Source organism: Podarcis filfolensis (genome assembly GCF_964270895.1).
Source record: "Podarcis filfolensis genome assembly, chromosome: 10".
Taxonomy (NCBI): Eukaryota; Metazoa; Chordata; class Lepidosauria; order Squamata; family Lacertidae; genus Podarcis; species Podarcis filfolensis.
In genome coordinates, this window is record NC_139612.1 from 6,972,110 (window position 1) to 6,998,280 (window position 26,171).

Below are 26,171 nucleotides of genomic sequence, written 5' to 3' on the forward strand. Positions count from 1 at the left end.
TTTTATGGGTGTGACATAAGGTGCAGAAACCATGAATAATGCAACAGATACTTAAAATTAAAAAGCAGAGCAATATATGTTACTAAAATTTGGTTTTTAGAGCATTTATAACTCTGCTGTAATTTAGATTCATTGTAGTTAAACTGACAATGGATTTATGGAAGGTTTCATACAAGAATGGAAATGGAATCATGTCTGTGCAAACTCTCAATTAGCTATAATTAACATGTCAGTGAGCTATCAAAGACATGCTAATAGTTGGTAAATAATTCCTTAATTAGGAACACTAATAGTAGCAGGTACAATAGAGGCATCACACAGCGTTAGGCTTGGAGTGATTAGCATAAAAACCTGAAATGTTATCCATGCACAAATAAGGGTTAGCCATTCATTTGAATGAACAAGCCAATGTGTATATTGGCTTCATCAGAATAATACCAGTAATGAATGAATTCCAAAACCCATTCTTCTTTACTTTTGCAAATCATAAAGCACTTTTTTTCAATAATCTTGTGAAGAACATTGATTAGTCAGTTATTACTTCTGATACAAATAAGTAGCCGTTGCAAATTCAATAGATAAAATTGTTAGTTCATGCGTGAGAAAATGAGTACTGTGCTTTTGCAGGGGTTGTTACACATTTAAATAAAAATAAAACATCTTTCTGGAGAGGGGGAGTGCAAAATATGTGCATTTTCCCCTTTGGAGAGGCAGTAGAGAAAGCTGTTTGAATCCAAACTGCTTCTGGGTGTTGTTGTTGTTGTTCTTTGGTGGGAGGTGTTTAACTGCAAATGGTGTGAACAATTTGATTTTGAATCCATGGCATACTATAGCACCAAGTAGTCAGTTAAATAGTAGAATCATAGAATCATAGAGTTGGAAGATACCACAAGGGCCATCGAGTCCAACCCCCTGCCAAGCAGGAAACACCATCAGAGCACTCCTGACATATGGTTGTCAAGCCTCTGCTTAAAGACCTCCAAAGAAGGAGACTCCACCACACTCCTTGGCAGCAAATTCCACTGTCGAACAGCTCTTACTGTCAGGAAGTTCTTCCTAATGTTTAGGTGGAATCTTCTTTCTTGTAGTTTGGATCCATTGCTCCGTGTCCGCTTCTCTGGAGCAGCAGAAAACAACCTTTCTCCCTCCTCTATGTGACATCCTTTTATATATTTGAACATGGCTATCATATCACCCCTTAACCTCCTCTTCTCCAGGCTAAACATGCCCAGCTCCCTTAGCCGTTCCTCATAAGGCATCGTTTCCAGGCCTTTGACCATTTTGGTTGCCCTCCTCTGGACACGTTCCAGTTTGTCAGTGTCCTTCTTGAACTGTGGTGCCCAGAACTGGACACAGTACTCCAGGTGAGGTCTGACCAGAGCAGAATACAGTGGCACTATTACTTCCCTTGATCTAGATGCTATACTCCTATTGATGCAGCCCAGAATTGCATTGGCTTTTTTAGCTGCCGCGTCACACTGTTGGCTCATGTCAAGTTTGTGGTCAACCAAGACTCCTAGATCCTTTTCACATGTAGTGCTCTCAAGCCAGGTGTCACCCATCTTGTATTTGTGCCTCTCATTTTTTTTGCCCAAGTGCAATACTTTACATTTCTCCCTGTTAAAATTCATCTTGTTTGTTTTGGCCCAGTTCTCTAATCTGTCAAGGTCGTTTTGAAGTGTGATCCTGCCCTCTGGGGTGTTAGCCACCCCTCCCAGTTTGGTGTCATCTGCAAATTTGATCAGGATGCCCTTGAACATTTACATGTTTACAGAATGCAGTTCCGCTGCCCGTTACCCTAAGCCTCTCCCATCACATTTTACAGTGGGGAGGAGGGAACCAAATTTATTTCACTTTCCTCTTTCATTCCAGATGTGGGGTGCTATTTGTGAGAGTGCACTTTACAATCTTTTTTAAAAAAACATCTGTGGGCTCCCTTTTCTCTTCAGCATCTTCTGCTTCCTACTTTTGTTCTTCCTCTTCATCATCCTCTTCCGGTTCTTTCGGTTCTCCTTCCACCCTTTCATCTGGCCCAGGGTCATGTTCTGATGAAGGGCCTCTTTCCGTCCTCTCTCCATATCCCTTTGTATCTGGTGCCAGATGCCCTGATCTTCAGGTAGCAGCCTCAAAGGAAGCCGCAGCAACGTTCAAGCCTCATTTGCTTGCACGTGTCTGAGCATGTCTTCTATAAGAGGATGCCTAGGGTTGATTTGCAATGGCTTCTCTTGGTGTGCATGGTAATATGTAGGAATTGTAGAGTCCGGTAAGTCTGAGCTTTCACAATTCTTTCCATGTTAATGGGCCACACACACTGACTAATGGCATCTTTCCCCCTCCGCAGAGACTTCAAAGGGACTTCACTTTAAAAGCTGATTGGGTGTTACAGCATGTCTCTTTGAAGGCCCGCCCCCAGCAACTTATCAACTGATTGGTGCTGAAAGTGCACCTTCAAAAGAGGTTTCCTCTCTTTAACTTTGGCAGACGTTGTGCTCCTCTGGGTCGTTAGACCCAAAATAATCTTCAGTCCTTAACAAGCCTCCTGGTAATCAGAACCAAAATTACCTTTCCGTCAATATCAAGCCCCATTTTCACTTGCAGCAATTCTGTAATAATTATGGTGCCCTAATGAAGCACTATTACAGTGCTATTAGCATTCCACATACAAATCCTTTTTCCTGGGAGCTTTTAACATTGATACATTTTTATGTTGCCATGCATTTCAGAACACTGATGCTTTTAATACCACATGCATCTCTCTCTTTCTCTCCTTTTTCTACAGTTAAAAAACAGGATTGTACAACAGTCTAATATTATTACATATTGTAATTACACACCCTAATTACATGATTGCATGCCTTTACACTAATTGCACAATTAAACGTCATTACAGCAATTACACGAATACATTTGAATCAATTAAGAATTGCCTTAAAATGCACGGGCAATTCACACAACAAACACATATACCATGGGTGTATTGGCAACCCCACAAGAATCCCCATTCCATTATCCCATCGCATCTGATGTTCCACCCCCTAGCTTCAGTTTTTGTTTTCTTCAAAGTTTTCTTGTAGGTAGGTTTGTGAATGTTTAGCACATACTGGAGGCAGAGCAAGTTGCTGTGCTCAGAATGAAAACGATCCTTTTATTGTTATTTCTTCATTTTCTTACGTTTATCTCAGAATATTCGTTTCAAATCGTTTTTACACTTGTTTCTGAATTCTTCAGGCATCCCTAATCTAGAATGCTGTGCAGAACCCTGCAAAAGTATTGTTCCTGTGTTGTATGGCTTGCTAGAGGAAAAATGCATGGTCATACTGCTGGCCATTATACCACTCCTGATGCCACTAGATAACCCGATGGGCAAGGGGGTGGGGCAGCTATCAGCTGCCGCCCCCCAGCTGTGAGTGGCCTTCCATGGCAGATCATGTTCCCCGACCCCCAAGCAAGCCACTGGGTCCAAGTGGCAGCAGATGCAGGGAAGGCAGGCAAGGTATAGGCCGCGGTGGCATGTGGGCCCAGACAAATGTCCCATTCTGCCGGGTGCTGATTCCAGGCCTGTTTCGTTCACATGAGCAAAGCTGACCCTGTTCTTTCATGGGCAAGTAAGCTGTGCGGCTTCCCGCTCCTGAAATGATGGCTTCTTTGTGTATCTTCAAGAAAGTGGTTTAGGCCTTGAAGATGCTTTTTCTTAGCACTGAGCATAACTGTTTAAAGCTCAACAAGCGTGTCTCGAGAGATAAGCACATTTCTTTTCATGGAGCAATCCTTCTTTCTCTTGAAGGTACCAATAAAAGCCTCATTCGAGATAAAGATGCCGTCCTCAGCTGGCTTGGTGGTTGTTATGTTTTATGCAGTTTGTTCTCTTTAAGAGATGTTTCTGAAATTGCGTAATCTACCCAGCATTAGACATTTAGAGCCTTCTTTTCCAGAGCGTCCCAAACCATATAACTTTCAGTAAGGCTCATGCCGTCCCTGTCGCATCCACACATATTCTGGATAGAGAAGTAGCTACAAATGGGAGCAATCCATGTCACCTTTCTCTGCTGTTGCCTTTAGGGGATCAGGAGCAGCGGAGTCAGTTGGGAGCATACAGTAAATCACATGAAGTAAGTGGACTTACCTCTTTATTAGAAGAAGGATCTGTACAGGAGGATCAGGCCTAGTTGTAAAGACTGAATGTCCCTGCTTTTCTGACAGCTGTCTAAATCCCACCGCTCTGCAGGGCTCTTCCCAAGCAATCTGTGCCTGTGTGCCTTCGTTTGCTTTACCCCCTGTTATGATTTGGTCTGGATTGGTGATTTATAACCACAGCAGTGTGGCCTTTGGGTGGCTGGTGGGTCAGAGCTTGCAGAGCACTCAAGCCATGCGCCCAGCCGTAAACGTTTGTGTGAGTTTCTCTCACAGTGTGGCTTTCCAAGATGATTTCCCTCCGGGGTGGGAGGAATAAATATGATGTTAATCATTTGGACAAGGGCACTAGGTAGGCCAGATCTAGTCCCAATCATTGAGTATTTAATTAAGTGTATTTAGGACCGTTAACATCAGAGGTTAGGGGAAATGTGGAAAGAAGGAAAGCTTCATTATAAGTGCACATCAAGAATAAGGCTGACTGACACGGTTGGCTGCTGCAACTAGGGGGTGCGTTGGCTAAGCTAATCGTACACATCTTAAATTTATAATCAAACCTACTTGAGAAGCTTGGGGGCCATGATAACTGGCCACCATTCTCTGGGAATCCCACTATGCAATGTTGACAAAGCTGCATCATGTGGAAATTGACTTACCTGAATTCATCTTTTGTAATGGCAGGCCTATGTTTTACCCTGACGCACATTTCCCAGTGCTCTCTGTGCACCTGTTACTCATTTGTAAAAGGTAAAGGTAAAGGGACCCCTGACCGTTAGGTCCAGTCATGGCCGACTCTGGGGTTGTGGCGCTCATCTCGCTTTCCTGGCCGAGGGAGCCGGCGTTCAGCTTCCGGGTCATGTGGCCAGCATGACTAAGCCGCTTCTGGTGAACCAGAGCAGCGCACGGAAACGCCGTTTACCTTCCTGCTGGAGTGGTACCTATTTATCTACTTGCACTTTGTGCTTTCGAACTGCTAGGTTGGCAGGATACTCATTTGTAGAGTAAGATAAAAAGGTGTGCATGTATGTCGTTGGTAACATGGGGATAAATAACCTGCATCTCTCCAGATGTTGATGGAGTCCTGCTCCTATCAGCCTCTGCCCTCTGGTTAGGGACCATGGGAGTTGGAGTCCAGCAACATTGGTAAGACTGCAAGTGACAGAGGTCAGTCACTAAACGGGGTCAGTTAGAAGCTCGTTCTGCATCCCCAATGGATCAGTCATTACATGGTGTCCAAAATGGGTGCAAAACAGTGCTTTTAAGTCTCGTTTCATAACATATGTGCAGCGTTAGTAAGTAAAACTTTAGCAGCTTATGGGAATTGCTTGGGTTTTATAGTTCCTTAGTCTATTTATATTTTAAGGTGACAAGAACTCACCCCCAAATGAAATTTCATGAGATGGTATGAAAATAGAAACAGGCAATTTCACATCATATATTCCCAGCTGACATATGATTATATTTTTCCTATTTTGGTACATATGGCTAACTTATATGGTGCCTGTTTTCTCCACACACACACAGGGAAAGCGAATGGGAGCTTCAGGCTAGAGTGGGGGAGGGGAGGGATGATAGCTTCAAACTGGGTAGAGATATAAAACGTTGATATAAAGTAGTGCAGGGAAGAAGGATGTTTAAAAACTCTTCCCATCGCAATGTCTCCAATATGACCACCCCCAAAAGGGAGATTTGATCACGGATCCCCCACAGTCTCACTTGGTTGCACTCTTAACATTTCTGCAGAATCAAAAGCGCAGCTAAGCATTCAACAAAGCTATGCCCCTTAACCTTGCAGCTTTCTGGTTTCCAGCATTTAATTTTCTCAAGGATTAAGTACCGTTCGAGTCTGGCTTCTTTCTCTTCAGGAGGTTAATTCTTGATTATTTCTATTGCTTCCCTTAATGAAAAGAAAACAAGGGAATCAAGTTAACAAGCATCCATCATAGATGGGTTTAAAAAAAAGAAAGAAAGAAGACAAATGTCTATTAATATTTATGATTTGTCTTCATCTAGTGCCAAAACTGCTGCTGAGATGTTGATTTCAATAGGAACTAAGTACACCTAAATTTGTATGGGTCCAACCCAATGTATGCAAAGCACTTTGAATAACATAAGGCACTATAGAAATGTGTCTCATTATTTTTAAACTTGTTTGCAAGGCTGCATGGGGGGGGGCCTATATAAGCAGATTCTCCCTGCCCCCCCCCCAGAAAGTTTGGCATTCAGGTGGCATTGCTGGATTTCACAATGTCTTTCTAGACAACAACACAATTATTTACTTCAGCCATTTGATAAGTACAACTGGGTTTCTTTTACCTAAACATGTTAAAATCCATACAACCAAAAATGTCCTGGGCAGCTAAACATAAGAAATGGTAGACTCTAAAAACTAAACAACCGTCCCCTGGGGAATCAGTGGCACCCATCCATCTCCCTTAAACTCCCTTAAAACAACCATGATTTGCAAGAGCAGACAGCAATGCCTCTAGAAAACTTCAATACACTTCCATTAGTCAAACAGAAATTACACTGAGATTTAAAAGACACACACCAAATAAACCAGAGATGTGTTCTGATGCAAGCTCTGCCTTCAGCAGAGGCCAGGGGAGCAAATCCTGGACACTTCCTTGCAGAGGAACTGAATGAGGGCAGCGCTCAGAGGCTGCCTCGGCTACAGCCATGTTCAGGCTGAGCCTGACATAAAAGCTGCAGCGTTCAAAGTGCTTTGCCTTCACTGAGGGGTTCCTCAATGTTCAAAAGAACATGGCCTTCACTAGACATTTACTTCTGTAGAGCAGGAGAAGTAGCCAGTGGTTAAGAGCGGTAGTCTCGTAATCTGGGGAACCGGGTTCGCGTCTCTGCTCCTCCACATGCAGCTGCTGGGTGACTTTGGGCCAGTCACACTTCTCTGAAGTCTCTCAGCCCCACTCACCTCACAGAGTGTTTGTTGTGGGGGAGGAAGGGAAAGGAGAATGTTAGCCGCTTTGAGACTCCTTAAAGGGAGTGAAAGGCGGGATATCAAATCCAAACTCTTCTTCTTCTCTTCTTCCATTTGCACTGGGGCACATGGCGTCCTTAGGCCAGAGAAATATTGGTTGTACAGGTTCCTTTTGAAAAAGTGTTTCCGCTAGTTTAGTTGCTTCTAGTCCTGCCCTGAGGGCATGGGATGATCTATCATAGCTTTCGTCTGAGGCTCTTTTCACACAAGCACCCTTCAACACTGCTGAGATGGCTTCAGTTCTTTGTTGCATTTAACCAAGCGCTATTTTTGCCACAGGCCAGTTTGGAAGTATGCTTTAACAAACATACTTTAAGAAACCCCATTCCCCCCCCCATGGTTCACTTGACCACCTCTGAGCAACAGAAAGCCACCTCATTGACAGATGGGATGTTCTGGGGCAATTCCATTTATTTCCTCGTGAAAACCCTGCTTTATTTCCCTCCTCCAGACTTCTGTCTTCCTTTATTGCTAAGGATGCCATTTGGAAAGCCTTTGTGGCCTGAAGCGTCTCATTTCCTGTTCACTTTCCCCTTGATTAATGTCCTTCATAAGCTGCTTGTCTGTGTCAGTGCATTGCATAGTAGTTACCCTACAAGACGCCTCCCTGTGGATTCCTCATTTAAAGAAGCTTCTTCTGCTGCCCCCCATCCCCTTCTGTATCACACCTGTGACTTTGGAAAATTTCGTAACGGCACAGGCATTCTAAATTGATCATCCAATTAACTTTCTGCATAGCCTCCGTTGGAACATGTTTCCACAGGTTGCTGTAATTGAAATTAGATCAAAATTTTAAAGTGTAAATCGTGTCACCAAGAGTATAATGGATTAATCACAGAAAGGAGATTTGCAGGTAGCATGTTTAAAATGAGCAAGACGTGCAGCTGTGCAGTACATATTTAGAGGATGGATATTAACCAAATAGCAGAAAATACTCTGTGCTGAATCCTTCCAAGTAAGGTGGCTTTTTCTTAAATTTTCTTTTCCCTGAGAGGGGTCTTATCTCCACTTCCAGTGTGGTGTAGTGGTTAAGAGCAGTGGACTCGTAATCTGGTGAACCAGGTTCACTTCCCTGCTCCTCCTCATGCAGCTGCTGGGTGACCTTGGGCTAGTCACACTTCTCTGAAGTCTCTCAGCCCCACTCACCTCACAGAGTGTTTGTTGTGGGGAAAGAAGGGAAGGGAGATGGTTAGCCGCTTTGAGACTCCTTCGGGTAGTGATAAAGCGGGATATCAAATCCAAACTCCTCCTCTTCTTCTTCTTCTAGTTTTACCACTTCGTCTGCAGTTTTAGGGAAATGATATTAAACATGTGGTTCCACTGGTTAAAGTGTCAGGCTAGGACTAGGGAGACCCTGCTCAGCCGTGAAGCTCACCAGTCACCTACTCTCAGGCTAACCTGCCCCACAGGGTTCTTGTGAAGAATAAAAATTGTGGGGAGGAACATGCACCCTTTTTTTGAGCTCCTTGAATGAAAGGCAGGATATATATGAAATACAGAATTCTCTACAAAAACTCCATCAATGGCTATCTCCATGCGACAATAATAAGTATATTTACCCATAAATAAATCTCATTCAGTTCAGAGTGATTAGGTGTGCAGCAAAGGTCTCTCCATTTAATGGAAGTCTCTCCATTTAATGAAGTAGCACTTTCTCTTTGCCATCATTATACCAAAACTGGCCTTTTGTCATTTTCTGTTCCCTTCTAGTCATGGGCATTAATGAAGCGGTCCTTTGATGAGATATTTCCTGTTCTCTGCTAGCTGTGGGCCCTGAAATTCCTTGATTTTCCTTTTCAGCAGTTGCTTGTTCATTTTTATTGGAGCAGTTGTGCTTCAGTGAAAATAAAATATAATTGAGCATATGCTGTGGCTACAAAGAGGAAGTGAAGAATTGATGTGCCTGTGACAATCAATATGGGGGGAGAGAGGAATCAGGTAAGCTATCCAAAAAGGCAGGGCATCACTGAGTATGTCATCAGTTCCCTCCCTGACCACATCTCTGTCGGGTCGGCCGGGGGCTAGGACGACCCCCAAGCATACGACAGGAATGTTTCCAGCCTGTCTATCCCATCAGGGTGCAGCATTCAGCTCTGGGGAGTTCCAAACCACCTTCCCTGACGATTTGCAGTGACTCATGCCTTGGAGACACTGAGCACACATCCAGAGTCCAGGAGAGATAAAACGCAGTCGGAGCTAGGCTGGGGTTGTAAGCGCTAAGCTACTCCATTAAGCATAAGGCAGAACAAAGGAAAACATGTCTCCTCTCCCTCGTCTTCCTCGGAGAGGAGTCAGAAGTGAAAGCAAAAACAAACGGAAACAGAGTACAGTAAACATCCGCTCCCGTGATTCCAGCAGTCGGTGCTGGAATACATAACGCAAACATGTGATGAACCAATCCTACACAACATCTGCACAGAGAGAGGAACAGAAACCCAGCCATCTCCCCAATGGATACTTTGGTGGCAACAGCAGCACTCTGTCATAACCGAGAAAGCACCGTTAAGAACTTTGCCTTTTCAAAATATACAATTTATAGACAGTGCCACAGGTGTTTACCTGTCATCACTATACTAATGTCCACAGAGATTTATAGCTGTGGCAGACATAGGGTTGCTGAGCATCAAAAGCAGATCCTAGGGGATCTGTGCTTATTACTGCTGGGCCTGCAGGTATATCATTACCTTGGCTGGCTCCCTCTTGATGCGGGATTTTTAAGCACTTCAAATAACTGTGGACAAAAATGGTAGTGGGATGGCCATGCACGTCACAGACAATGGTGTCTCTATTCATTTATCACCGAGGGAGGGGGGGGGACCTCAGGCCTGGGAGCTAATTGCCTCTCTGCCTGGCTCTCATAATCCTCCCTGGCCTTGAATTTTGATGGATCTTGCTTACCTGGATAAGAGAACAGAGAGGGTGCAAGAGGGTAGAAACTAGCTTCCTGGGCAAAGTTAAACTCTCAATGGGTTCCTCCACCCCAGGCTGAAATAAGCTTCCCAGTTACCCGCTCTGTCACATCACCTTCAGTTTTGGGGGATGTGTGTGCACTCTCATTTGTCTCTAGCCATACCTGCACTTGTGATTTAAGAGAATTAATCCAACAAATACCATATTTTTTGCTCTATAAGACGCACCAGACCACCTAGTTTTTGGAGGAGGAAAACAAGAAAAAAAATATTCTGAATCTCAGAAGCCAGAACAGCAAGAGGGATCGCTGTGCAGTGGAAGCAGCGATCCCTCTTGCTGTTCTGGCTTCTGTGATAGCTGCGCAGCCTGCATTCACTCCATAAGACGCACACACATTTCCCCTTACTTTTTAGGAGGGAAAAAAGTGAGTCTTATAGAGCAAAAAATACGGTACCTGCCTTTTTTTCTTGAGTGAGTGATGGAAACAGGAACTGCTTTCTTCAAATGGTAAGTAGTGATTGGCATCGCACATGCACAGCTTCTTTTTTGAGAACTATCTTCTGATCTGCTTCTTGCTTCCCACTTGGAAAGCCGAGAGCACCCCATGGTTATTCACAGCAGGTGCAAAATGGCGGCTGATCCATAAGTGCAGAGGGCCCTGCATGAAACATGCCTCAAATTCATTTGGATTGCTTTTTGTTTTCTTATGTATTCTGCCATGCTCTTTGGATGGAGGTGAAAACAGGGTGCTTTTTTGTTCTACTTTGGACAAATCAATTTAGTTTGCAGAAGTGGCCTGGGGTATCAGCTAGGATACATTATTTCTGCCCTCCTTACCTCTTCCCAGGGCTAGGAAATAATGATGATTTCTGTTTTGGTGCTATGTTTCTTTTCAGAGGTAGCTGTGGGGTCTGTGTAGACAGGGCAAGGACTACATCTGTAAGGGATAGCCCCTGACAGCCATGAAAAATCAGAAGAGACATGCCAGTCTGTGCTAACCAGGAAGGCACAGAAACAGAAAGACTCCAAGCCACTCTTTCCTTGCAAGATCTCACCATAGAAGACTGATTTCCTGCTTGTCAGATTCAGTTGAACGTTTTCTGCCAGGTCACACCAGACTGTCAAGCACAGCATTTTCTTTGAAACTTTTTATTAAGACATTATCACAGCAGCAGCAAAGCCTATCTGTTGGAGATGCCCAAGCCCTGGATTTCCTGCATCAAGCAGGTGATTAGATTAGATCAATAGCTCACAAGGCCCTTCTCCAACTCAGTGATTCTGTGGATATAAACAGAGAAGTGTATCATAAATTGCTTATTCAGTACCAGGGACAAAACTTTGTCAGTGTTTGTTTAAAAAAAAAAGGGTTCTGACCTCCCTTTGTTGCCTCAGCCTGGTCCTTGGACCCTTGTCAGCATAAAAGAGTCCACGAGAAGAATATCCTTGCAGAGTACTTTCTGCTTTTATTCTTAAAAGTCTTTCTGCAAAAGCGACTGACCAACTGTACACATCAACACTACCAGTTTTCACTAACCAACCAACCAACCAACCCAAACTAACATTTCACTCACATCTCACTCTATATATACAACCCGGTGCAGATCGCTGACTCATACTGACCCAGCTTTTTAAGCATTAAAGTAACAGCGGCCAATTTTAGCCGTGACAAACTTTTCATATTTCTTGGTTAGGAGTGTATGGACTATGGCAACATGAGTTTTGCACATATCTACCATCCTATGAATTTTTGCCCAAAGAATCTGGTTTATTCCCTGGAAAGTTTGGCAGTGAAGACCTCTGGATAGGCACCATGAATGAGCCACTGTCCAGCCCACTGGTCAATACCTTAACACCCATTGTGGTTGAAACCATCACCCAAAGATGCACACTGAACTCCTCTTGCTTCCCACATGCCTTTGCACTCATCAGCCATGTTTGGGAAAGGCAAATCCCACTGACATTCTAGATGCCTTCTTTGCTTTAGGAAAACATAGAAAGTTGCTTTATACAGAGTCAGACCATTGGTCCATATAGTTCAGCATGGTCTCCAATGACCAGGGATTGAGCCGAGGCTCTTCTGAATGCAGAGCGGATTCTCTACCAATGACCTTTGGCCCTTCCCCCTTCAAACCCTCCTCTCCATCACCAAGTATTTGACAGAGATCCCAAACAATAATTCTGGATTCTGTCCACTCTCAGCCTTCCCTTGTGGCTTCTGCTTCCCCTTTGCTCCTTCCCTTCCCTTGGAATACACATAAGGCACATTGCAGAAATTCATTGTTGACAAACTATACCAGATCTGCCTCCTTCCAGTAATTAGCTAGTTTAAGGAGTACTCTTGTTTGTTCCTACACATCTCTGCCTCCAGGCAGCCATTTTGAAACGACCCCCTTCTAGTCTCCCTAATGTAAGATTTTTATTCAGTATTCCTATTCACAGCCAGCTAATTAATCTAAGACTTTACATTACCGGAATCTACCTACGCTTGGGTCTTATAGTGGCTTCCTACTGTGTAGAATCTTGATTATCTCGGGCAGTTCTCTAGATATATTACTTATTGCTATCTTTTGTAGATGATAGATGCTGACAATATGCTGCAAATTTTTCTAGGGCACCCATTATAATTGGGGAGCTTGAAAGTAAATCTTGAAAGAGAATATATTTTCTCTCAAAGTCAAGAACTCATGTAGCACTGAAGTGTACTGTACAGTTTCTGTGAACTCTAAAATCCCAGTTGCACTCGTGCCCTCTCAATTAAACTGTAAATGTATCAACATTCTTTCATCTTTATTTCCAACCATTAATAGAATCTGTGTTGAACCTTATGTACACATTTGTGGAAGTCAAAATAGCCAAATAGGTCCCTGGAATTATTAGTTTGATTTTATTTCCTTTCATTATTGGGAGATATGAAATGTGCAAGCATTCAAAGGCATGCTGCCAGAATGGAGCATTTCCTTGCACTGCGCACAGCAGTAGAAGTTTTACAGAGACACTGTCTCTAAGTGAAGACCTGCCAGCGCTCATCACAAGCTATCTGGTCACTAGCCATCTTGAATTGACAGTGCTTGAAGCTTTTCAATGATTTCACTAGTACTTTGTTGCACATACTGTTCAGTGTTCAATCTTAGGCTCTTACTGAAGCTTTTTTTCAAATCATATGCTTTCATCTTTTGCCAATGGACAGGCAATGGCGACTAACCTCTCCCATTTGACCAACCTGAATCAACGCAAGGGTGTACACACGAGCAAGACTAAATGAGCTACTCTTGGCAATACTGCAAGGGAGATTCCAGAAAACGCCACTCGTAGAGAGACTACACCCCTGTGGACAGAGACAAATAGAATCAGTAGCACCTGCTCTTTTGCACTGCCCCTGGTATCAGACAATTCAATCCACGTTTATTAATCAGTTGGTTGTTAGTAGGGAGTGGCATTCAGGCAAATGTAAGCTAGTACAAATGCAATAGTAGCCCGGTTTCTGCAACAAGCAGTGAGGATTTGTGGATGTTATACAACCTTAACTAGGCAGTTTTTTATATTTACGGAGCTGCAGATTAATTTTAGGAGGTGTGCTAAGATTAAAAAAAATAAAGTCAATAGGAGCCAAATTAGGTAGCTTTCCCTAGCAGTTGGAGGACATGTTCCCCCAGATTAAAAATCAAACAAACCTCTGATTCCATTGCTGAATGGCCAGTTAAGGAGTGAGTTATTTCTGGGGAGAAGAAAGGAGAGGAGAGGCAGCTGCTCGTGTTGTGTTGCTTCTGTCTCTGTGTTATTGTGGTGTCATCAGCAAAGGCATGGCAAGGAGGTAAGCAACTGTCCGCATTTAAAATGTTGATATGCATATTTTATTGGCAGGACTCCACACAAAACTTGACTTGCTTTCCTAGCTGCTGTTATTTGCTGGTCACAACCAATTCTGCCCCTCCGCTTTCGCAAAGTTCTGCAGAACAGCAAGCGCTTTTCTCATCGACATTTGTGTTGCAGTATAGAGAAGGTGTGGGACGCGGGTGGCGCTGTGGGTTAAACCACAGAGCCTAGGACTTGCCGATCAGAAGGTTGGCGGTTTGAATCCCCGTGACGGGGTGAGCTCCCGTTGCTCGGTCCCTGCTCCTGCCAACCTAGCAGTTCTAGGTACCGCTCCGGCGGGAAGGTAAACAGCGTTTCCGTGCACTGCTCTGGTTCGCCAGAAGCGGCTTAGTCATGCTGGCCACATGACCCGGAAGCTGTACGCCGGCTCCCTCGGCCAATAAAGCGAGATGAGTGCCACAACCCCAGAGTCGGCCACGAATGGACCTAATGGTCAGGGGTCCCTTTAGCTTTACCTTTTATAGAGAAGATAAGGAGCACCAGGAATCTCCCTCTGTCACCCAGAAACGATTCCTGCCATTCCTTGCCTTCTCCAAACTGAACTATAGCTAACGAGATTCTGATAGATTAGAAAGCATCCAATCTTCTCTTCTGCGTGAGCTTTTTTCCTAAAGTGCTGTAAATTGTGCCGTAGATTTGTAAAGCATCACTTAGATTTTTGTATCCTGTAAGCGCCCTTAAAATTAATTTTGTCTTGACTGTGTCCACGTGCCAATGAGTTTGACATAAGCCTTTCAATTTTATGCTCCACTAAAAAGAGTGCGTGGAATGGAAACAGTAAATCAACCCTGGAATTTGCAGAGGTGGCTGCTCAGCTATGAAGAGCCTGCTCTGTATAAATTGATTTCTATAACAACTGATTTGGATAACAAAACAAAAAAAAAAGGCTACCTAAATATTCCATGGTGTTAAACTTGCAACCTTAGGAAATCTTAACCTTGAAACCCTGGAGTTGATCAAGGGATACCAGGAGACAGCCATCTCAGAAATTATCTGAGAGTTCACATAGAATCTGATATGTTTGTACATTTCTTTTGCAGGTGAAACCCTGAGAAGAGGGAATAGATCATAATTTCAAAACTTGCATTTCTATGTACCCATACTACCAAAACCCACTGAATTACCGTAACTGAATTACTTTTAAGCAAATAATCAGGCCATACAGTGCACACTTACCTCGTAGTAAGTCCAGTAGAATTAGACATAATATCAGAGTAAACATGGTCTGCAGTTGCTGGAGAAGACTCTGACTGGGATGCCATTATGGGATGACAGGGGCGCAGTTGTCCTCCTTACCAATGTGTTTCAGACCAGGCATTGTTGTTCTTGAATAATATCTATATCTCCAGTTATTGCAAGTCATATGGAAGTTACACACAATCTTAAAATAGCTAAGAAGAGGCATTTGAACCTTACTGTTCACCTTTTCCTCTTCCCAAGCCTCAAATAATATCCCCACCTTGGGCATGGCAACATTTTAGGGACACTGTGAGGCTGATTAAAGGTAAAGGGACCCCTGACAATTAAGTCCAGTCGCAAACGACTCTGGGGTAGTGGCACTCATCTCGCTTTACAGGCCGAGGGAGCCGGTGTTTGTCCGCTTCTGCAGACAGTTTTTCCGGGTCATGTGGCTAGCATGACTAAGCTGCTTCTGGCGAAACCAGAGCAGTGCACGGAAATGCCGTTATGAGGCTGATTCGGGCTGTACAACAGTATAGGGTGGTTGTTGTTGTTGTTGTTGATCTCCTGGACCCTCCCACTTGATTGTTGAACTGCTTTGCAGAAAAGCACAGCACTAAGACACAACCAATGTCACACCAATTGTTTCACCAAATCTGCTTTAGCTGTTCTTTCCCACAGGTGTGAGCTGACGTTCACCTGGTAACAGAATGCATCTTTCAATTAAAACCACCGAGATTTTATTACTATCATGCAGTAAATAATTTTTTTGCTCAATAAAATAAATAAATTCACTCTTTTCCATTTCATCAGACTCATTTGCAGGGTTCTGGTTTCTACTTAAAGGTATTGAATAGAGGAGTCTATGCAAAGATTTGCAAAACAACGACCCCAAAACCAAAGTTTTTTTGTGTCAGGGTATGAAATGGACAGAGGCAACCAGCCTTCTTAAAAATCAAAAGGAAGATTAAAAGCATGTCTTAAATGAATCCAAATCAATTAGGAACAGTAAATGGAGAAAATTAAGAAACAATTTGTGCTTTTTAATCAAACAAATTGTTTTTTAATTAAGAAACAAATCGGTTTTTAATAGTTTTATTACGTATCAGTCACAGCACAACTGAACCAGGCTGTATCTTAAAAGATAGTGATGGATGCTCTGCTTCTTGTAATTAGATGAATTAGATAAGCATTATAAATTGAAGTTAGCACATCAGAAATGAAAATGAATTATCATTCACTGCTTACACTTGTGTAGACTCAAATAAACGGAACAAGTAGAAGGTTGAGTAGCTTCCTATTTGCTGTTTTGTGTTTGTAGTAAAATATTGTATATTTGAATAAAGTACCATTTAAGTACTTTAAAATATATTTATTTGAAAGGGCATCTACTATTCAGAAGCATCATTTAATATTATCATTAAATGTTAGTGGTTGTTTGCCATACTTTCTTTTGGTATAATAGCCCAATCTCAAAGTATACAGGATAATTATTCATATCTGAACATTTTGCACATCTGCAAGAAGTACAGCTGGTAGACAACTCATTATTATTATTATTATTATTATTATTATTATTATTATTATTATTATTATATTACCCCACCCCTCTGGCTGGGTTTCCCCAGCCACTCTAGGCAGCTTACAGCATATATAAAAACATAATAAAACATCCAACATTAAAAACTTCCCAATACAGGGCTGCCTTAAGATGTCTTCTAAAACTTGTGTAGTTCCTTATCTCCTTGACAACTGAAGGGAGGGTGTTCCACAGGGAGGGCAGGGCACCACTACCGAGAAGGCCCTCTGCCTGGTTCCCTGTAACTTTGTTTCTTGCAGTGAGGGAACCAGCAGAAGACCCTCGGAGGAGGACCTCAGTTTCCGGGCTGAGCGGTGGGGATGGAGACACTCCTTCAGGTATACTGGGCCAAGACCTTATTTGCACCCAGTCCCTGCTCCTGCCAACCTAGCAGTTCGAAAGCACGTCAAAGTGGAAGTAGATAAATAGGTACCGCTCCGGCAGGAAGGTAAACGGCGTTTCCATGCGTTGCTCTGGTTCGCCAGAAGCGGCTTAGTCATGCTGGCCACATGACCTGGAAGCTGTATGCTGGCTCCCTCAGCCAATAAAGCGAGATGAGTGCCGCAACCCCAGAGTCAGCCACGACTGGACCTAATGGTCAGGGGTCCCTTTACCTTTACACCTAAAATGTAAGATATACAACAAAGGTTGAGTGCATATTTGATTTTCTCATTGTTCTCCCTGAAAAGGCAGGTGGGCAAATCCTACGTCAGCCTTCCCCAGCCTTCCAGCTATTTTGGACTACAACTCCCATCAGCCCAAAGTGTCTAAAACAGCTGAAGGGCACCACAAATGTCCATGCATGTACAGTACATACATATAGCCCTTGTCACATATTCTGTTTTAGGCATGGTGGGGCTTAAAACTATAAATACCCATTCAGGTTATGCCTAAACCTAAGAGAACAATATCTATGATTGAGAAGTGATGAGTGTAATCCCTGCCAGAGAAGAGAGTGTAATCCCTGCCATGGTAAGTCTACTGTGGCCCCCAAGGTTTGTAAATTATACAGACCTGTTGTCAGAACCAGGCCTAGTCAGTCCAGAGGCTTCTTATACTGCCCATCCGAGACCTCAGAACACAGCAGCCCACAGTACCTCACTGGGCCGGCCCAAGATGTCTTGGCACCTGAGGCAAACCACAAAATGGCAGCCCTTCCCTGCTGGAGAAGAAGGGGCAAGCGTAGATCTACACTGGGAACAAGGGGGAAATAAAGACCTAGATCTAGATCTGCTGCCCCTGCAGAACCATACCCTCCAACATGACTCAGATGAAAATTGGGACATGCGCCTTTCGGAGGGGGACACTCCTGCGCAAGAGCACAACCCCCCAAAACAGCCTTTTGGAGCTGTGATCTCATGGGAGCTAAAATGGGATCTCCTGGGATCCAATCAGAAGCTGGGGTGGCTTCTGGAATCCTTAGATGTTGCAGGACAGTTGAGGGATATGCAGAACCTGCCACCTGAGGCAGTCACCTCACTTTGCCTCAAGGGTGGGCTAGCCCTGAGGGCAGTTTAGACATTAACAAACCATGGCATATCCTCTCAAGCTAAGGGAAGAGGGAGTGCCCAAACTCAGGTTTATTGAAATTCCAGCCAACCACAGTGTCTTGGGAGGGGCAGCTTTATGCCTGAGCCATGCCTCTATCTGTAGAAAACATGGCGGCAAGTAGATGGAGGTAAATGAGAGACTTGAAGGAAGGTGCGTCATGGCAGACCCATAATGGGGGACCTGGAGAAGGAACATAAATAATGTTAATATGAAGGAATCCTGAAAGCCAAAACCCTGCCCCCCATGCGTTAAGTTTTTCTCCACCAACTCATCAAGGAATCTGATGCCTTTTCAATTGGTTGCCCTCAAACAGAAGAATCAAATATAATTTTCTTTTTTAATGGAGTCAAGAGAAAAAAGTTCATTTTAGGATAGAGAAGCGTTTGTGAAAAGGTTGGTATAAACAAATGCCAGCTTCCTCGCTTTATGATTTGCATGTGATAAAGGTGGCATTGTGAAAGAAAGAAGTGCAAGCAGTTGTGTTCGGAAATAGATAAATTTATACGGTGTGGAGCCTTTTTATTGGCAAAGCAACGTCTTTTAAAAACGGATAGGGACAAAAATATGCTAAGGGAGAAAGCATAGAGCAAGAGCAAGGGCCAGATTCTTTCATGACCAGTTTTATGGGGGCCACATGCCAGTGGGGGGGGATACGGCACACATGCAGCACACACCACAAACCCATATATGCAGCATGCACATGTTCACCAGATCGGCTCCACTGGTGCATTTGCACCATGCTGTCACTTCACCCCTCTACCTCCCAGTAAGCAGTAGCAAGGGCAGCGATGTCACGCACCACCATCCTGTACTGCACTGTACACGCCCAGACAGCATGGCTAGCTCAGTCGGTAGAGCATGAGACTCTTAATCCCAGGTTCGTGGGTTCAAGTCCCATGTTGCGCAAAAGATTTCTGGGTTGCGGGGGTTTGGATTAGATGACCCTTGTGGTGCTATTCTTCTCTACAATTCTGTAATATTATTATTTACACACTCACCCCTCCCCAGCAATTGTGGGGGGGGGACATTTTCGTTTCATTGAAAAATGATAGGGTATTTGGCAGTGAAAATAAAGCTTTCTGCAAGAAGTATGTATTATTTAGTTGTTTTCATTGCATCTTTGCCTTTGTGTATTAGCAAATATAATGATTTCCCTTTTTTTAATTACCCTTTCTATTATAGTGTAATATAGGGTTGTTTTTTTCCCCCTCTCTCTCTTTTTTAAATGGGCCTTTCAATAACAATTCACGCTTCCGAAGCTGGTACATGAATGAAGTGCAGCTACTTTTAGAAAGTCACACTTCTCTGAATATTGCAGCAGAGCTTTCCAAACAAAAAACGCATGGGACAAAGCATATTGTAGGGAAAAGTATGCACAATTATGTGTATATTAGGGTAAATTACTTGCAAAAAAATGTGTATATTGGGCAAAATTGCAAACAAAAATTCATATACTGGGTGAAATACTCTCGAAAATGCTTATAATTTTCATGTGGATATGGGCAAACTGAAATTAAGATTGGAAAAATGAAAACGATAACTGAGTAACTGAATCTGATAGATTCATCCTGTAATGGTTCTAGGGGTTGCTCGTGCGTAAGTTGCCACCACTCCTGGCTAGGTTACCTGGTTGAACCCTTTCTGTCTGGACAGCCCTTCACTTTGTGACTGTCTCAGTCGCTGGCAGAATCCGTCAGTGGGCGTTTCTTGAACTTCTTCCAGCAAAGAAGTTCTTTGACGCCAAGTCTCCTCCTACTCTCCCTGCGCGGAAGTCTTCTGTGCAGGGAGGGAGTGGGCAGCGGAGCACCCGTGCTCTCCCCGCTGGTCTCCGGTGAAGAGTCCTGGAGCCTCCTCTCCGATTCCCCCATCTGCCCCCCTTCTCCACTGGTGTTACGCTGATTTCCTTCCCCAGCAGATGGGCTGCCTCTCTCCCTACTGGGACCCTCTCCGGCATCCCTCTGGAGCCTTCCCTCCGCCTCTAGCTCCGATGGCAGTTCCCTGACACATCCTTCCTTAGTTTTCAAGTTTTAATTGTCTATAAAGGCTTCCCCATTTACAGTATGTAGCCTGTTTGTTTTTTGCCCTCTCAAACTCAGCCTAACCCCTAACATCTACAATTTTATCAGCACTGAAATAATACAGTAAAGCATTACAAAAGACAAATATTGAGTATAAAATGCCAAATGTTTCAAGACTGAAGGGAGATTAAAACTAGTTGCAGATTGCTCATGAAGAAGATTGTGACAACTGGGCAAAATGCTAATTGAGAAATTTTCATTGCTGGCATAGTTCAAAAATAAAATGTTTAGCTTCTGCTGTACTAAGGTTAGAAGATCAAAATACCCTCCCAACTCCACCCCTCACTATCAACTCTCTTTGACTGCAAAGTTATCAACAGTGTTTCTCATTGACTCAAGGCTGTCAGCACAATCTATTTCTGGACTTCATTCACTGATATAAAACTAGGAGACACAAGCATATATTAACAGATAGGAATGATTATCTAGCAATAAACTTTAAGCCATCTCATTTTAGTTATTGACTTCCCTTGATTTTTCATCTCTTATTGCAGGGTCTTTATGGAAGTGTCAGTTGCCTTTTCTTCAATGACTCTCCAAGGTCTCTTTAAAAATGATAACTCCCTGTTTTATAGCTTGATTAATGTATGCACTGGGACCAGGCCAAGAAGTATTTTAAGGAGGCCTTTGGGGAGCACTAGATACTCAATCAGAGATTCCAGGAATTATGGAAATTGAGTTATGCACTAAAAATAAAGTTTATGCTATTTTATCACCTGCTATGAATGTTTAAGAGAATTAATGTATCAATTGGTTTAATCTACAAGTGTGCTAATAACTTTCTTAGGGGGCTCACTTGTTGTAAACTGGCTACATTTTAAAAGTCCTGGAAATCTTTGAACTTTCTCCAGCAACAAAGAATAAAACATGGATATTCTTTTAGTAGCATGTGATTGAGACACAATTTATTTATTTCAAATCCTTGTGGAAGCTTATCATTGTGGCACAGGGAATACAGGAACTCCAAGGGGCACCTCCATTACACTAACAACAACAGCTTTCTTATTCCAGGATAGGAGAAAGTATCACAGTGTATTTTCTTAGTTTGAAAGAAATTCTGGTCTAAAAAAAGTTTACATGTATGCACACTCATTTTCTATGGCTGAAAATTCTATAGACATAGGTAACTTAATATCATCTTATACGCTGCATACAAAAGAAGCACACCTTAAAAGTAGGAGAGCAAAGAGCTCGAAGACAGAGGGCACTTTGTTGTTGTTTAGTCATTTAGTCATGTCCTACTCTTCGTGACCCCATGGAGCAGAGCACACCAGGCACTCCTGTCTTCCACTGCCTCCCGCAGTTTGGGCAAACTCATGCTGGTAGATTCGAGAACACTGTCCAACCATCTCGTCCTCTGTCGTCCCCTTCTCCTTGTGCCCTCAATCTTTCCCGACATCAGGCTCTTTTCCAGGGAGTCTTCTCTTCTCATGAGGTGGCTAAAGTATTGGAGCCTCAGCTTTAGGATCTGTCCTTCCAGTGAGCACTCAGGGCTGATTTCCTTCAGAATGGATAGGTTTGATCTTCTTGCAGTCCATGGGACTCTCAAGAGTCTCCTCCAGCACCATAATTCAAAAGCATCAATTCTTTGGTGATCAGCCTTCTTTATGGTCCAGCTCTCACTTCCATACATCACTACTGGGAAAACCATAGCTTTAACTATTCGGATCTTTGCTGGCAAGGTGATGTCTCTGCTTTTTAAGATGCTGTTTAGGTTTGTCATTGTTTTTCTCCCAAGAAGCAGGTGTCTTTTAATTTTGTGACTGCTGTCACCATCTCCGATGATCATGGAGCCCAAGAAAGTAAAATCTCTCACTGCCTCCATTTCTTCCCCTTCTATTTGCCAGGAGGTGATGGGACCAGTGGCCATGATCTTAGTTTTTTTGATGTTGAGCTTCAGACCATATTTTGCGCTCTCCTCTTTCACCCTCATTAAAAGGTTCTTTAACTCCTCCTCACTTTTTGCCATCAGATGATGAGGATGACGAATGAGGAGGTGGGAGAGATGGGGGGTGGAGATTCACTCGGGACAATCTATGTCAGGATGCTGTCACTTTCCAAAGCCCAGGAGGCTTTTGCTCAGTTTAGGGAGTGAGGTGTGATGCTCTGATGGGTCCAAGAGCCCTCCGGCCACCTTCCCAAAGCCTGCCCAGCTTTGGGAAGGAGGCCATAGGCTTCCAGCATCCTGTTAGAGCCCTGGCACCTCATTCCCAAAGCCCAGGAAGCTTCTGCCCATCTCGGGAGGAGGCGCGATGCTCACACACACAATGTCCCCTCCCCAAATCACCCTCACAACCTGGCACCTCTGACCCTCACTGTTCCCCTACGAAGAGTTTCACCAGATGCCATTGTTGGGTTAAGTATAAGCAATAAGGCCAAGGGCTGAACCATGCAAGTGCTCCTAGCTGACCTCAGCTACAAGATCGTGTGAGCAGACAGTGTGTCACCAGTCACAGACACAATTCACATCATTTTTTCCCAGTTGTTGCAATCACATGTGGCTACTGACTGGACCTTGTGTTCATCGCTGTTCGCACGTTACTGTATGATTTGTCCATAGGAGAGTGTGCCTGGAGACAGTTAATCTGAGGTTGCAGCTGATGATGTGGATTCCAGTCTGGGAAGGGAAGGCGTGTATTCCTTAGTAAATTTGAGAGGCCTGTGTTTTATTTGTGTCTCTCCGCTGACGGAAGGGGCTTTAGTCCGGCAGACACTTAATGTGAGATTAAAAGGAGGAAAGTGGTTTCCCACCCCCGCTTATCTCCTAAAAAATGGCTGCACCCTCTACTGTGGGTGTTAAATTGCTGGTCTTTGAATGAAGGGAGGAATACAAATATATATTTAAAAGCACATATGTGATGTATTGGATGAATTGGTCCTTAGTCATGCTGTTTTCTGGAGAGCCAAAATGATTGCTTTTTGCCTATAAGCTATAAATAGTGTGAACTGTAAAAGTGGAAAATGGCCATAAGGTTCAGTTCATTGAGACAGCGGCCATAATTAAGTGTGCTGGCTTGTGAATGCTGCTGATGAACTCGACTTGAGTAGTCATTACATGGATATGTGAATAACAATTTTGTAGGGTGAGGTGCTTAAAGCCGTCACTGTAATTTGGCAACGATAGCCCACGGCATAAATAAGCCTTTGAGACCGAAAACCATCCCGTTACTTATTCCAGTTCCTTGTGGAGAATTGTATATAAATTAGTGTATGTTTGAGAACATCGGCTTATCTCATATGTGGTTTAATCTTTGATCAAAATAATTAGCTGTGACTTGTGTAGAAGCTCTTTTTTTCCCTTTTTAATATCTCTTCAAATATTTCTTTAAAACTAGTCTTGCTGACTTAGCATTTAAATTACTGGAGGGGAAGTCTACTTGGAAACCAAGATTTTGCTATACTGTATGTGGAATGTTATGCAACCATTTTCTGTCTTTTTATTGCAACATTCGGCCTGTTTGTCCTCACCTGCCCACATCTACCCTGCCCATCATTTCATCCACATGTTTTAATTTCCAAAAGTTAAAGTCCTGTGGGGGGATATCCCTAGGGAATAGTTTGCACCCCTTTTGTGTGATCAGCACTACATCATCACATGATGAAAAGGCTGATCATGACGAACTGGTTCCCCCCCCCTTTCAGTTTTTCTTCCTCTCCACTACAATATTGTCCCCAAGGACAGTGCTTTACTAGCTCCCACTGTCAGGAGGTCCTACACACGAGTAGGAGTCCGGCAGAGACACATGCCCAACTGGCATGTTCTCTCCCTCCTGGTCGGTTGTTCAGGAGATTCAAAATCTTTCTCCAGCCCGAACATCACAGCAACTGATACCTCAGAGGCATCAGCACACTTCAGGATCAGCAGAGTATAGGCAGTCAGCGTACATACTCAGTAGCGCAGCTTTTTGGCTAAACTACATTTATTTACATATATACACTCAGAGCATTGTAACTCACTCCTTCCTCTTCAGCATCAGACAGCAAAAAGCAAAAACAAAGGACAAATGTCCTACATCACGGAAACACAGTAATCAAAACATCCTGTCTCCGTCACTTCCCACAATGTGGAATGAAAACATACACCATATACACAATCCCATGACTGCAACATGGAGAATGAATCCTAACACCCACACCGCTAAGAGAAAATTGCAATTTGTATGTAAAAAAAAAGTACAGGGATGCACTCAGATACCACCAAGGTGGGGTTACAAGCTGTCCCTATTGACTCAGCATTCTGGGTCCATTTCAGCACCGTCACAATTTAAGTCCCAGATTGCCATCTGATTACTTTGCCCACTCACATTTAATGGCAGTTCATGGTAATGGAGTCGAGAAGTAACTCCATAGCCTCCATATATGTATCTCCATTCTGGTATTTGTTTCTCGCAGCCAAAACATCCATGTTGCGAGCCACAGGTAACGGGGTCCTAACATGAGACTTCCGTGGATGACCTATCAAATTTAAAGGTACTTACCACATATGCTGGCTGATTTGCAGGTGAGTGTGGTGATTACATTTCAATGTGACAGGTCACATGAGTCCCAGGTGCAGCTTTGCATGCTCCTTGGTTAAGAAAGAAAAAAAGAAGAAAAAAAAACTGCCTCCAAAGGAGAGACTGATACCTGTTCCTTCAAAATGGGGACACATTCAGATTAGAAATTGATGCAAAACCTTGGGCTACAGCAATATTGTGGAGGGTGAGGGATTTGCTTCAGGACTATGAAAGTGGGAAGCATAAAACTACCTCTCCCCACACACCATGTTCCCAAATTGCGGACCCTGCACCTGCCATTCAACAAAAGCAGTTGATGAAACCTGCTAACGTCTGGCTCCAAGAAAGAAGCTCTGTGGTGCAGGATGCAAACGAAATTGGCTCTCTTGAAAGTGGTGAGCAGTTTCTCATTTCTTCAGAGGGGCAGCACCATCATGAGGGCACCTGGGCCAGTCCCTCTTCATCATGGGGAAACAATGGGGCACTGTATTCTTCAGGCAGGCCACATCTACATGAAGCTACAATTGCCAATCTCTCTCATTTTCAACAGGAATCATCAACATGTGGCCACAATGTCTCCCTCAGTCATTGGGGCATGCAGAAACAGGAGTTTGTTAGCATTGCCATACGTCCGGAATTTCCCGGACATATCCAGAATACTGCAGTCGGAAGCAGTATCTGAGTGGACAGGCTTAGTCATGGCCAGCATCACATCTCAGGACTGCAATACCTCTCTCCATAGGAACCTACTGGGACCCTGAGATCAACCTTTGAGGGCCTTCTTCATGTGCCTCCTCCACAAGAGGTCTGGAGGGTGGTAACATGAGAAAAGGCTTTTTCCCCAGTGGCTCCCCATTTATGGAATGCTCTCCCCGAGAAGGTTTGCCTGGCATATTCATTATACATCTTTAGGCCCCGGGCGAAAATGTTCCTTTGGCTCATTGACATCCAATGCCCTTTTCAATGTGCTGTTATTGGTTTAGTCGTGTTCTTATTTTTATTACATATTTTGCATTTTTATATATATTGCAATTTTATGTTGTGATCCGCCCTGAGACCTACGGATGAAGGACAGTATACAGATTTTAACAACAACCGCAATCTGTTTTAGCCCTTGGTGTCAAGCTGAAGTGTGATCGAATGCTGGGAATTGACTTGATGTGCATCTATATTTAGATTAGATTAGATTGACAATAACGAGAATTGCTTAGCTTCTGTGTGTATGCAGTCTTTTTAAACTTTGCCTTCTGTTTTTCCCTCCTGTGCAGATGATGGAAATGCATAAAACAAGCAAAGCTAGTGTGAAACTGACAAATGTAAGTGTAAGCATGGCGCTCACTGGGACATGCTGTGTAGTGTTTCATGTGCTTCTGGCC

The 26,171-nt window shown here is 43.5% G+C and overlaps 1 protein-coding gene across 2 annotated transcripts in view; it reads left to right on the plus strand.

Moving 5' to 3' along the window:
* The window catches only part of LHFPL3 (LHFPL tetraspan subfamily member 3), a gene marked incomplete at its 5' end in the record, with an annotated part of 238,720 nt that overhangs the window by 171,576 nt on the left and 40,973 nt on the right, over window positions 1-26,171 (plus strand). The window contains one exon of one of the 2 annotated variants that reach the window (XM_083575367.1): window positions 26,064-26,111. The exons of the other annotated variant lie outside the window; for it this stretch is intronic. Coding sequence (XP_083431493.1) covers window positions 26,064-26,080 — 17 coding nt within the window. The 3' untranslated portion in view covers window positions 26,081-26,111. The remainder of the gene's footprint in view (window positions 1-26,063; window positions 26,112-26,171) is intronic. 2 annotated transcript variants of the gene reach the window in all.